This window comes from Lynx rufus, unplaced genomic scaffold, assembly GCF_022079265.1.
Source record: "Lynx rufus isolate CCGP_SWC_20201006 ecotype Redwood Valley unplaced genomic scaffold, mLynRuf1.p SCAF_14, whole genome shotgun sequence".
Lineage (NCBI taxonomy): Eukaryota > Metazoa > Chordata > Mammalia > Carnivora > Felidae > Lynx > Lynx rufus.
In genome coordinates, this window is record NW_025814828.1 from 54,492,908 (window position 1) to 54,506,929 (window position 14,022).

Sequence of the window (14,022 nt, forward strand, 5' to 3'; positions counted from 1 at the left end):
GAGGAGGAAGGGGAACCCTTTTGCACTGCTGGTGGGAATGAAAACTGGTGCAGCCACTTGTGAAAACAGTATGGAGGTTCCTCAAAATGTTAAAAATAGAACTACCCTATGATGCAGTAATTGCACTATTAGGTTATTTACCCAAAGGATACAAAAATACAGATTCGATGTAGTACATGCACCCCAGGATTATCAACAACAGCCAAACTATGTAAAGAGCCCAAGTGTCCATCAAGTGATGAATGGATAAAGATATAGATATATAGTTATTATATATACAATGTAGATATAGATATACAATGGAATATTATTCAGCCATCAAAAAGAATAAAATCTTGCCATTTGCAAGGACATGGATAGAGCTACAGTGTATTATGCTAAGTGAAATAAGTCAGTCAGAGAAATACAAACACTATATAATTTGGTTCATGTGAAATTTAGAAAAAACAAACAGATGAACATATGGGATGGGGAAAAATGAGAGTGAGGGAAACAAACCATAAGAGACTCTTAATGATAGAGAACAAACTGAGGGTTGATGGAAGGTGGTGAGTGGGGAATGGGCTGTATGATTGATGGGTATTAAGGAGGCCACTTGTTATGATATGAGGAGCACTGGGTGTTGTACGTAAGTGACTAACCACTGAATTCTACTTCTGAAGCCGATATTGCACTGTATGTTAATAAGCTAGAATTTAAATAAAAATTTGAGAAAAAAAAAACTATGAGTATCCCTTAAGAAAATTTTACCAAGTTTATTTTCTAGAAAACTTCTAATGGGAAGGAATCCAAATAACTAAGTGTAGAGTCTGTTGTGTATTGATAAGTTTCCAACGGACTTTAACACTTAAGTGGTCAATGGCTAATTTTACTCCCTAGTATTTTTACTAGAATTTTAACCCTAATCTCTGGTAACAATTAAGATATTACTACATATCTGAAAGATCACATTAAATATATGACAAATCTAGTTTGAATCTTTTCTAAAGTTGTCAAAGTACATTTATTTTTCAGTATTGCAAATAGTGATTGCAGCCTGTTCCATCTTTTCTTTTACATTTCAGAATTTCTAAAATTTGAAACATCATAATATATGTGTAATGTTCTATTGCTGAAAGCTCCAAATCTCTTTGCACAAAAAAGGGATTTAGTAATGTGAGTGCAGCCCTATACAGGGAGTAGGTTGGCTTTAGGATTTTTAATGCCTATAGAGGAATTTCCAAATAAAGAAAAAAAAAAAAGAAAAGAAAACAACTTTCCTTTAAAGTCAAATCTAAAAATTTCAATTACAAGTTACCAGAGATAAATTATTTTAACACACATCTTAATAAACATTTCTGTCAAAACACCTGTTGAACACAATTTAGGATTTATCTTAAAAAATTTTTTTATGTTTATTTATTTATTTTGAGAGAGAGCAAGCGGGAGTGGGGAGAACCCCAAGCAGGCTTGGCACTATTAGTGTGGAGCCCAATGAGGGTTCAAACTCATGAACCATGAGATCATGACCTGAACCAAAACCAAGAGTTGAGTTTAACCCACTGAGCCACCCAGGCACCCCAGGATTTATCTTTTAAAAAGCTGGTAAATATAAACATTTCTGTCAGTGATTTTTGAAAACCTCTACTTTTTGTGGAAGCTTTTTCTGCCTTGATTTCTCTTCTCAATTGTCCTTTTTTTGCTCCTTCTTTTCTTCCCACAATAACAACGTAGAAAAGATGATTTAATACCTTTTAAAAGTGTTTTATGGTTGCATGAATTGTAGTCTATTATGTTAGAGTCACTTATCACTGTATTCCAAAAGCAACTATCATCACAACTTCTTAACACTTTAACTCCATACAATTAAAAAATTGTAACAGTATGAAGCGATTCAAAGGATAGTTCTTACTACTTGTTTGATGAAATGACAAAAGGAGAAAATATGTTGAAGAGAGAGACAGGAAAATCCAGTTGAGAACATTTATGTCTTATTAAGGAGAGGGGAAGCCCACCCACTTTTCCTTTTTGATACTGCTATGTACAAGATCTAAATAGAATTCAGTAAAGATCTAAAATTATTTGCATTTTGGAATGATATTGGAGAAGTGGCCATAGCTGTATCATTGGTAACGTTTTGTAAGGAAATGAAGCATGGATTTCACTTTATGAATAACAGCCTGTAAAGGAAAGGAGCACAGGAAAGGAAACACCTCGATTTCAGAGAATCAAAAGCTCCACAGGAGTCTTAAAACAACTTTGCTGCAGTGATCTAACCACTTCATGCTGTGTGGAAAGGACCATGCCTTTTCCCTGGAATGTACCTTGCCTAGACATTTTGCTTATCGTGAAATCTAGTAGTGGGTTTAGGGGCACTTGACATGTGGAGGAAGAGGAATCTTGAGCTACAGTGCAGGACATGGAGCTGTAATTACTGGGCCATCAAAGCCCATAGATGAGGGAAGAAAATGTAGTATTAAAGAGTGCAAACCCTTGCTGTTCTCTCATATTCTGTAATGACTGTCTTGAGTCCTACGGGAACGCTTCCTATCAATTTTTTTGCCAGGGATGGGGCAGGACAATCTTGAAACTAGGGAAAGGAGACAGAGAAAACTGAGTCTGTTCCTAGACAGTGAAGCAAGTGCGGTAAAATGAGGCGTCAGTCCACCACCTGCAAACCAAATCCCTTAGCCTACTTTCCAAAGTGATTCATCACAGGCTCACCGCGCCTGCTAGTGCTTAGGATTAGGGTTAGCAACCTGCAACTCTGATCTGAGTGCGGTTTTGGACGCTGGTTCCTTTGTGCGCTGAGTATTGGAGAATTTACACCAAGCGCTCTAGGTGGGCTGAACTCACTGGAGTCTTTCTCCTGGAAGCTGGGTGAAGCTGCCACCACCCTTTCAGGAATTGAATCCAGGTGCAGGGTGGTTCAGGGTTGCGGAGAGGCATGTTTTGGACTCGCGCTTTGTGTTCCCACATCAACGTTGGTGGGGCATGGAGGGGGAGGGGCTTATATCCCAGGCCACTTTGAGAGCTCTGCGTGATAATTGGACATTCTCTCCTCTGCCTGCTAGGCTGGAAGCAAAGGATCCACACCGCCCCCTTCTCGAGCTCGATCCTCCTCTAACAGGGAATCCTGAAAGGCCTCAGGTAGTTGGGAGGCCGGCCGGAGAGTCTCCACCTCCTCGCGGGCAGCAGCCATTGGGCGCGCTCAGGAGCCGAGGCGGGTGGGGTCCATTGGCTGGGGGACGCTGCCAGTCTAGTAAGAAGGAGTGTTGGGGGTGGGTTCTCCGAACGCGGCGCGTCCGGGCTACTAGCCATTTGCTGCGTAGTGGGTGAGCGTGAACGTGAGTGTGAGCCGGGCTACCATAGACTTGAAAACAGTTTGGAGAGAGCAAAGCGCGCCAGAGTGTGGGAGCGAGTGCGAGGAGACCTAGAGGAGACAGGGCGAGAAAACAGGGCCCAAAAACCTACGATTTGAGACTGAATGACCATGGCTGTCTCCGTACCTCCGGTGATCTCTGCAACTTCCAGCGGTGCCGGCGTCCCGGGGGGCTTATTTCGGGCAGAAACCTTGTACTCGACTCCTGGGGAGCCTCCTCGTCTCACCCCTAATATGATCAACAGTTTCATGGCTAATAACCACAGCAGCAGCGCCAGGGGTGGCGGAGTTGGTGGAGCCACCGGAGGCAGTGGCAACACCAACACCGAATGCAGGATGGTGGACATGCATGGGGTGAAGGTGGCTTCGTTCCTGATGGATGGTCAGGAACTGATTTGCCTGCCGCAAGTCTTTGATCTCTTCCTTAAGCACCTGGTGGGAGGGTTGCACACGGTGTACACCAAGCTGAAGAGACTGGACATATCCCCCGTGGTATGTACTGTGGAGCAGGTCCGGATACTCCGCGGTCTGGGGGCCATCCAGCCGGGGGTGAACCGCTGCAAACTCATCACCAGAAAAGACTTCGAAACTTTGTTCACCGATTGCACCAATGCCAGGTGAGATACTCATTTTTTAGCTCACTCTTCCCTCTTTGCCCTCTTCTGCATGTTTCATCAACAGCATCCAACTTTGTAGAGTGCCTTAACTAGATTGCCTCTAGTCTTCAGGCTGTAAGTCGGTGGGGAAAGGGGACTAGAAGGACTCATTAATTGTTCTTCCCTTCTGGTCTCCCCGCTCAGTGGCAGGGCATGGGTCTAAGTCCCGCACAAACTTCAGTTTGCTGTCCTCTACTGAAACTTTTCAGCTTTTCGTCCATATCTTGCATGGCTTTTTTGGCTGCTTGTGGTTGTTAATTTCTCTATGTGGTTTTCATTCCTCTTCTGTGGCCATACGGGTCGGATAGGTTTTCTCCTGAACACAGACACCAGGGGCTTTCCGGGGGGGGGGGGGGGAGAAGGCTGGCAGAGCTGTAAACTGGGCTCCTAAATTGGCAATCCAGAATACAGCATTTGGGGGAGGCAGAGGGTCTGAAATCTAGAATCCAACCCAGAGGGTGATTCTTTTCCCATCCTGTGTGTTTGTTGTGAGAGTGCACGGCGGCGTGTGTGATGGTGGTGATGGTGATGGTGTGTTTATGAGTGTCTGTGTATGAAAGAGAGCAGAGACAGAGACAGACACACACACACACACACACACACAGAGCGCAAGAGCGCGCGCTAGAGAGAACGCGTGTGTGTGAGCCAATGCAGATGCTTGCTGGGCAAAGCTCCCCGGTTCAGGATACAGGAAAGTCGATGGATCCCATTAAAAAAAAAAAAAAAAGAATGACAACAGATGTCACTTTCCTGGGGTCGTCTCTTTTGGGTCATCCGCACAGGGCAATGTGGGGAATGAAACGCTGAGTCTGGGAACTGGTTGAGGGTTGAAGTAGAAGTTGGAGAGGATGCTTCCAGCTCTTCCCCACCGCCAGGCAAACAGTTGGAAGGATCCTATTCCCCCACAGAGAGGATTCCTTAAATGATGATGATGACCAGCTTCTCTGGTTGTAAGTGTACCTTCTTCATATGACAGTTTAGAAGTACATTGTAGAACAAATGTCTATTCGCATATGCCCATCAGCAAATTGTATTCAGTATTTTCCGAGTTTAAAAAAAGAAAGTGAAGTAAACTATACTCAAGAGTATTTGACTTTTTAAAGACCTGTGAATTAGTCCTCTTAGTGTTTTTATTCCATCTCTGGGCTGGTAATCATGTTGTTAAGCATGTACACATTTGGCATACAAACCAAGAAATCATCACTGGGTTAAAGAGAGCAAAGGGATTTGTTGTAAAACAGCACTACTGTTGATCATTTTGCAGAAAACTTCTGCAGAGGTGGACTTTCTCACAGGGCAACTTTAAATCATAAGAGCCCTGGATTTACCAACTAAAACTAACTGAATTGTCACATCTGTTGTAAAATCCAAATTACTATGTATTGTTGAAGTTTGGTGACGACTTGTAGACAACTGTTGCTGACTGCTACAATAAAGTAATGCTACAGAACTTACAAGGGAACCTTTCTTCCCCCACTTTAAGCAGTGTTCGCCTGTGTTCTAGCAATTAAACAGAAACCTGTTTTATGAGAACTTCTAGGTGATTCATATCTGGGGCTTATAAACCTGGTTTATTAGATCAAATTTTCTCAAGGTAGATAGATGGCCTTAAAACACAAAGAATAACTGCTCCCTCAATAAAATAAGCAATTATAAGTTTTAAGAGTAGAAAGGAAATTTTATTTTGACCACAAAGCACTGTACTAACATACAAACTCAGAAAATTACCAGGGACTTACGATGAACGTCATCTAGTTCATTTGCTGCCATTTAAAAAGACACATTTAAACAATTGCAGACATGAAAACCTATGTCCCCCACCTCCACTCTCACTCCTCCTCCTTCCCTTCCCTCTTCTTTCTTACAAATACCCATTCTTAAAGTGGAACAATTATTATATGCAAGAAATTTGCCCTACTTCAATAATTAATTTACACATCCTTGAGCAAAATCTATGACTTTCATTTAAAAATAAATAGATTAGTATTTTAATGTGACTTTGATACTTCCTCTGTAAATAGAAAGTTTTCTTTAATTAATTTTTACTACAGCTACTTACTGAAGGGAAAAATGATAGATTACTCTGTATCAAGAAGCAGGTGTTCTTATACTATTTTTGGACCCTAATATATGATGTGTTTTTAGGTTATTATTTAATTCAGTTAAGTTTTATTTACTCCTTATCACAGCATTGGCAGTGCTAACTTTTTTGAGGGCTTAAATTGCTTTTGTATATGTATATGCATGTATACAGGTGATAGGGAAATATTAAAAACATAAGAAGAAATATGTATGAGATATGATGCCTGTGCCTCCTTTTGCATTTATTTGTTTATGGGGATGTTATTTATTCACGTGCATTGTATATGAGTGACAAGTGTTACAATATATAATTGTAAAAATTTATGAAATATATTCTATGAATGCAGCCCATGAATGGAGATGAGGAAAACTACTAGAAACACATCTATAATGCAATTTCTAGATAGTAAAAAAAAAAAAAAAAAAAAAACAAAAAACAAAACAAAACAACCACAATATCTGGGGAAAATCTAATTAATGATAAAATAACATTACCCAATTTTATCAAAGCAAAATGCCCTCATAACCATGTTGTTAAAAGCTACAAAATGTGATAATGCTATATATAATGGATGTTTTATGACTTTAGGTAACATCATTTACAGAAATGTGTACCTTCAATCACTCCCAGTATCCAAATGATTTTATAAAATTGTGAGATTATTATTTAGATCAACATTATTTCTATGACTTTTCTAGTCCGTGAAAAGAAAGGTGAGGGATGTAAATACGAATGGGGCCCAAGAGAGACAAAATAAGGTAGATGAGACATGAAGCCAGTAAGAAAAAAGAGATATAGAATATGAGCAGGATGATGCTATGAGAGGAGGTAAAAGATGAATCAGAAGAGCTTATAGAGGTGCCTAAAAACATGAGCGATGAATCAATGGAGACTTGGCTAACGAAGATTGTCACTGAGGACTCAAGACTTCTTAGCTCTTTTGCTTAAAGGGGAAAATGCAAGGAAAGAGTATATATATGTTCAGTGAGTAGAAACTCTTATATGCTATTTTTATTTGAGAAAAAAATTTATCCTTATATCCTGATGAATAAATTCCCATAATGTATTGTTCAGTTGAAGGCCTATTTGTAATGGTGTCATTGGTAATTTTCTTTTCCTACACACTAAACATTTCTTCCTCTCTGTGTCAGTTAACTGGGGAAGAGTATAAGTCCTGACTTAGGGTATTCTAATTTGGAATGCTTCCTACACTATTCCAGAAGACACAAAATGGACCATTTTCAAATTGGTCACTTTCAAAGACCTTAATGTATTGCCACTAAGTGACATTTTGATTCAGCTCAGGACACATATTTATTTATGTGCACTGCCGAAAAGTGAATGAATAAAATACATACATGATTGTTTCTTTTACAGTACTGAGAGTCATAAGAACTCTATCAGTGGTTTATATTAATTATTTTGTTATTAGCTAATTTTCAAAATATTCCAAGTTGTCTTCCCAGAAAAGTATTTGGAAAATAATACTTGCCTCAGCTACTAGAAAATAGTAAGACTAAAAAAACTTCTTGACTATACATTGTTCTATTAAATAAACCAAGCTTTACATCACTGCAGTTCCAAAGGACTATACAATATTTTTCCTGGTTACTTTTTTACTTCAGAAACTAATTGTATGGAGATTACTTTGAGGACTATTAAGAAAATGATGATGAAAAGAACTAAAACAAAGTTATCTTGTTTTAGATTTTTTTTTTTTTTTGGCAGATGAGTCACCGTGATTTTTTTTTTCATTTCTTGTGCAACAAAACTTGGAGTTTTTAATATCAGAGCAGGCAGATTCAGAAAGCAAATGTCTAAAAATCTCACTCCCATGCAATGAATTTTCCTTTCTAAATTCTTCAAAGTTTAATATAGCAGTAAAATATTAAATTAAAAATTGATATTCAGTAAATGTGAAAAATCAGCACGTTTTGGTGTTATCTACTTTTATCTACCTTTTACCTATGTAAAAGTAACATTGTTAAATTTCATCAGCATTTACTTTCATTTGGGGATCAACTGATTAAATGTTATTCAGTCATTTATATAGTTAAATGAATGCTTGGAGAAACAAGAATGTATGATTAAGAAAACATTTTAACATATTTGGAGACATGACTCAACATATATTCAAAAGAATAAAATTCAGTTTTTATATTAAAAATTTAAATGATCCAATTGTAGTTAATTGTTATTTTGACTGTGTGAACAAAGGCATAATGGGCATCCATGTTAGAATAACTTTATGTGAATTATGACTTTAAAATAATTTAAAACTACTTTCAAATACAAGAAATGCAATTATTGTAAATACTCAATGATTTTGGCTTTGTATTCACACTCAATATAATTCATAATCTACACAGAATAACAATTTACTTTGAAAATTGATGTTTTCATTCATAAGAAAGTTATGCAAAACCAGATTTTTGAAGAACTTGCATCACTTTCCTGGGCTAATATTTTGAATGACTTAACATTTGCAGAAATAATAAAAATGTTTTAGAAGTTAATCTGGGTAGTAAATACAGACTATTTATTTCATGGGCTAATGACAGGATAGTCAGATTGCCTATTTTATTTCATGGGCTAATGAGAGGATAGTCAGATTGCCTATTAACAGCAGTCAAATAGTTGTCAATGATCTTTTATTAGAAGAATGATTCAAGATTATAATTAAAGCAATTTAGTCATGTGCCAGTGTACATAACTTCCACATGTACATTTATTTTAAATGTACAGTTCTGCATAACTAACAATTTTTGTATTTATCTAAATACTCTAACTGGATTTAATATTTGTCCAAACACTCATTTATTAGGTGATGGATATTACATTAAAGAAATGATGCATGATATGATGGAGAATTTCTTTGGATATTTATGTGTGATATTACCCTTAATGTATAGTACATGAATGCCAGTAATTAGGAAGTAATGGTCTTCAGACATTAATGTTTTATATGGTTTCACACAGGAAATTCCTAATACTGTAGAAAATATTGTCTGAATTATTTGGTGCTTTCTTAAGTGATCTTTGTCTGAATGAAATCCCTATGTACTTTAAAAGTGCTTCAAGCAGGCAAATATAATTGTAAGAAACCTTAATCATGATATGTTTCATTTGGCAATCTAGATCTTCAGGGTCACTTTATCTGGTGCACTTAGATACAAATGATTTGAGTTTATCCACTATATGCATTTCAAATATGTATTAAAACCACCATAATTGACCAAAAGTGAAAATGTTGTTTTCAGAGAAAGGGCATCAAACCTTCTCCCAAAGCAAAACAATTAGGTATTAATGATATTCTTGTTGCATATTCAAAAGGTCTTTTGTAGCATTTTCCCCTCTTTTTCTTCCCTTTTACCATCTCAACATGCAAAACTCTTCACTGTCACTTCAGATTACACAATTCTAAAAAGATAAAACAACATTTAAACACATTTGCTTTGGAAGGGAAAATGAGCATTTGTACCCAATAAGCCTGATTGTGGAACTGCATGCAAATTGCGTTTTGATTTATCTCTTTTACACTTTTTTTCCATTTGAATTGATCTTGCATTAATTTCACCAAGCGGCTCTGTGAGGCTGCAGATGTTGCCGTGTGTTTAATAAATCAATGAGACAGATCTGAATGAATCACTTCAGATGGATTCTCTGCTTGGTTTGATGTCTAGATGTTATTCTTAGCTTGTTATCATGACAGATGCATTAATGTTCCCATACTCTGCCAGCAATGTCAAAGAGATCGAAGCTTTTAAAGTGGCAGCATCCCTTTTTCCATTTTCTGCTAGAACAACTAAATGCATTTTATTTTATTTAGGAATCAGTGAAAAATATCAAATCAATCATGAGTTTCTTCATGGGAAAAAGTCTTAATTTTCATGCTATATTAATTATTCTAAAATCGTGGAAATCAATATATTAAAACCTAAATATAGTGTAGCTACTTAAAAGTGTCCCCCACATTAATACTTAATCATGGTAGGAAAAATGAGAATAAGTAATATATGATTGGGACAAATTGAAAGTGTCACTATAAATAGAATAATGCTGTATCCAAATTGATTACAAAAGGGTGTTAGTTTTTAAATCCATACTAATAAGCTTCTTGTTGGTTTAATGCAGCTGTAATATACTACCAAAGGATTCAGAACTCCTTCAGGATTTAATATTTCTTTTTAGTAGGAAGAAGATAGCCTGTCCATTGTATATGCATCATTCCTCACTTTGTAAAGCTGAAAATTTTAGAAAAGTTTATTTCAGTTTAGTATATTTCAGTTATTTATATTCTGTGTAATTATTAGTAAGTCATTCAGTAACAATAAATGCTACTTTTATAATCTAATTTCTTAGACTGTAGAAAAGCATAGGCACACCAAAAGAACTTTATTGTAATGCTAGTGAAATTTATTGTTTACATGCATTAAATATCATAATGATCATATTTTATTTCATTTAACCTGTGGCTTTATTACCTTGATTTTAGGAGAGAAACAATTCTGTCAATTGTTGTGAAATATTTTGAATTGAATGTTGTAGGTGTTATAACTTTTTAGTTAATCTCTGAGACAGGTTTTACTTTTTTTTTTTTTGGCGGGGGGGAAAGCAATATAGTTTTAATTTAGTTTTCACAAAGAGATACCAGTTGTATGTACCAGACGTCATCCTAAGCACTTTACATGTACCCATTTAATTTTCATCATGGTTCAATAGAAACAAAACTGGAGCAAATATAAACTTTGACTAAGAGAGGTACTTCAAATAAGGGTTCAGACTTACCATCTCAACTGAAGTGTGAAAATCTACTTTCAGTATCTAACATTCTCTGAGACAGGTTTTAAAAAAGAAATTCATTTTTTCTATGTTAAACTTTCTGAAGAATATATATTAAAAAATCAGCTTTTAGAGGTAGTTCCTCTTTGCAGGCCTTTACAGTATTCTTTCATCATAATTTTGTTAACTTTATTAAAACAGGAAAACTGGAAACACTGTTAATTGATACCGTTGCGGTCTTAAATTCTTCAGGAGAATTTTTATCTCCACTATTAGGCTAATTTTAGAAGCTTAGAATACATGCTATTGTCTACAGTGTAAAGATAATTTTATAATGAAGTTTAATAAAGTTATAGACAGGAATCTTTTTTCAAATTTTGCTTAAAACATGGGAATGTTTTCATGATAATATTTTGCCACATCTTTCTTTAGAGCTAAACTTATATATTAGAATTGATGAAATTATCATATCGAGAATGTGAATATAACATAATGCATATTATTTTATGAAAAATTGAATGTAATAAAGAGAAAATTGATATATTTATCACTACCTATAATGATATTCTTAAAAGAGAATGGAATTTGTTACATAAACAAAACCTTGAATTTGTAATAATAATTTCTGAGGCATAAATTTTAACTTTAGTCATATTCATTGCAGAACTTCATTAAGCCTAATATTGTGTATATTTCAGGTACTTAATTCACATTTGTTAAATGAATACACACATGCACACATACACATTTATTCATTTTATAAGAATTCTTTGCACAAATTGCCATTCCTTTGAAAAGCTAGGAAATAGTTACATAAGGTATGCAGTTATTAAAGACACTAATCCTGAAATTTTAATTCCATTATAAAACCATTTGTAATCATGCCATAAACTTTTCACAAATATACCTATAGAGGTATCAAAATCTAATATATGAAATTAGAATTTTGAACTGAAATATATCTTTAAAGATGACTTCCTTATATTTCCTTTTAGTGAAAACTCACAGAAGATGCTCTAATATGAATAGCCAAGAATTAATAAATAAGGCAAGCCTACTACCATAAAATCATTCTCAGCTATATAGATTTATACTACTTGATATCAGCACCATGCCTAGTGACAGTTTACTTTTGATCTTTCAAACAGTAAATGCATGTTTATCCAAAATTAGTTGGTAAGAAGAGGGTTTTTCTCCCTTCTATCTATAGCCTGTGAATAGAAACACAAATACTTAAGTATTATGATTTACTTTTTCCCTGTATAATCTCAAGATCTATCCAATGCAACATTAATTTTCATGAAGTATCCCCCATCCATTTAAAGGAATAACTTAGTTCTTTCAGGTGTAATTAGTTTTGAAGAGTAAAATTTCCTTTCATCTAGGATCCCTGAGGTTGAAGCTACTCATATGTATATATTATTTTGACCCATTATAGTTATTTAGTTTATTAGAGGAAATTGTGATGAAAACTTTGCAATTACACTACTGGAAAAAATATATATAGTATAGGAAAGTTAAAAACAATAATGAACCACAGTATTTTTATTGCTGCATAACCATTTTATTCTTAAACAAGTTGACTGCTTAATAGTATATAATGTAGTGTGTATGTTAAGGTAAAAAACATTCCATTGCAATTGTGTCCAATGATCTTATCAGGTTTCTGGCAACTGTTAGCTGGTAACAGCATTTAGACTACATTTAGTCTATTTGCTATTTATGTGATGAGTTAAAAAGAAAAAAGTAATATTGATCTGTCTCTGGATTAAAGTTTGAAATGGGCAACAGCCTAAACACAAAAGGCTTTTTTTTTATGATTTCTCAGCTTGCCATTGATCTCCTAGTTTTATTGCATTCATTATTTATTAAAAGAATTTGCAAGCTAAACATAATGTTAAGCTAGTTTGCACACAGGGACCGCACTTAGGAAATTGAATGGAAATTGCATTAGAGATGAACATCTGTGCTATTTTTCCACTCATGTGTTTATGGGTTTGTATAAAAGGTGTATTGGATTAACAGTTATAACCATTATAGCTTACAGCAATATGCTAGATTCTGAGCTTTTAGTTATTTTGGAAGAAGTCTGTCTTTCACTTATTTTGGAGGAAGTCTTTCTTTCACTTATTTGTCTAAAAAGCATAGTAATAGCATCACAAACATTGAGATAGATTTAATTTTTATTATATTTGTTAATTCATTATATTATGTATCAATTGTGAAATACTGTGCTGTATTAAAGTAAAATATTAAAAAATACATACATAATTATCATTTAAGATTATTCTATCTCTTAATGGTTTTAGATAGTAGGCTACATAGGTGCAATTTACGTAGTATCTATTTTAAGAACGTTGAGTTTAATGCCATATTAAAGCACACCAAATTCACAAAAACAATATAAAATCTTTAATGTGTCCATTTATACTATGTTATTATATATGCATGTTAGACCTTGTTCCTTCTGAGAGGATAATAACTATACAGACACTGAGGACTTGCTTTGTATAACACTATGAACAATAGGGTAGGATGCTGTATGATATGGAAATTTATTTACAAAAATTTCAGTACTTCAATTGAAACAATTCTCCACAGAACATTAATTAGACCCTCGTATCTTTTTTGCAGTGTTGTCTTTAATCTGTAGACATTTGAAGAACTCAATCTACCAATTTAATTATTGGTATTAAAATAAAAACCTCTTCACAATAGTTTTGGTATTATGATTAGATTTGTCATGAGTGTGTGTGTGTGTGTGTGTGTGTGTAGAGTATACTATGTGGTGCCAGACAATGTTTTAGTTGCTGCAGAGTGAACACAACAGTCTTTTCTCTCATGGAGCTTACATTCTAGAATCATGCTATCTTTAGCTTAGGGTATGTAAACTATATATCTCTCTTATTATATTTGCTAAATTGTGAAATCTTTGTGGTTACAAATATTTTGCTATATATCCATTGTTGAATACTTAAATTTCCTTTCTCATATCTGCCTCATGTGTTATGTCAGTAAACACTAGATTGTTTTTAGTCTATAGAATTATACCAGAAACGTTCAACTAAAAATAGAGTTATTGAGATATAAAACAAAATATTTAGTTTTATGAATGTAGAGAATTACTCATGTTATAAATA

At 34.9% G+C, this 14,022-nt stretch overlaps 1 protein-coding gene across 1 annotated transcript in view; it reads left to right on the forward strand.

The window, feature by feature from the left end:
• Positions 1–3,466: 3,466 nt before the first annotated feature.
• Positions 3,467–14,022, forward strand: part of DACH2 (dachshund family transcription factor 2) — a 736,007-nt gene continuing 725,451 nt past the window's right edge. The window contains exon 1 of the mRNA XM_047075803.1: positions 3,467–3,978. Within this exon, the coding sequence (XP_046931759.1) occupies positions 3,467–3,978 (512 nt within the window). The remainder of the gene's footprint in view (positions 3,979–14,022) is intronic.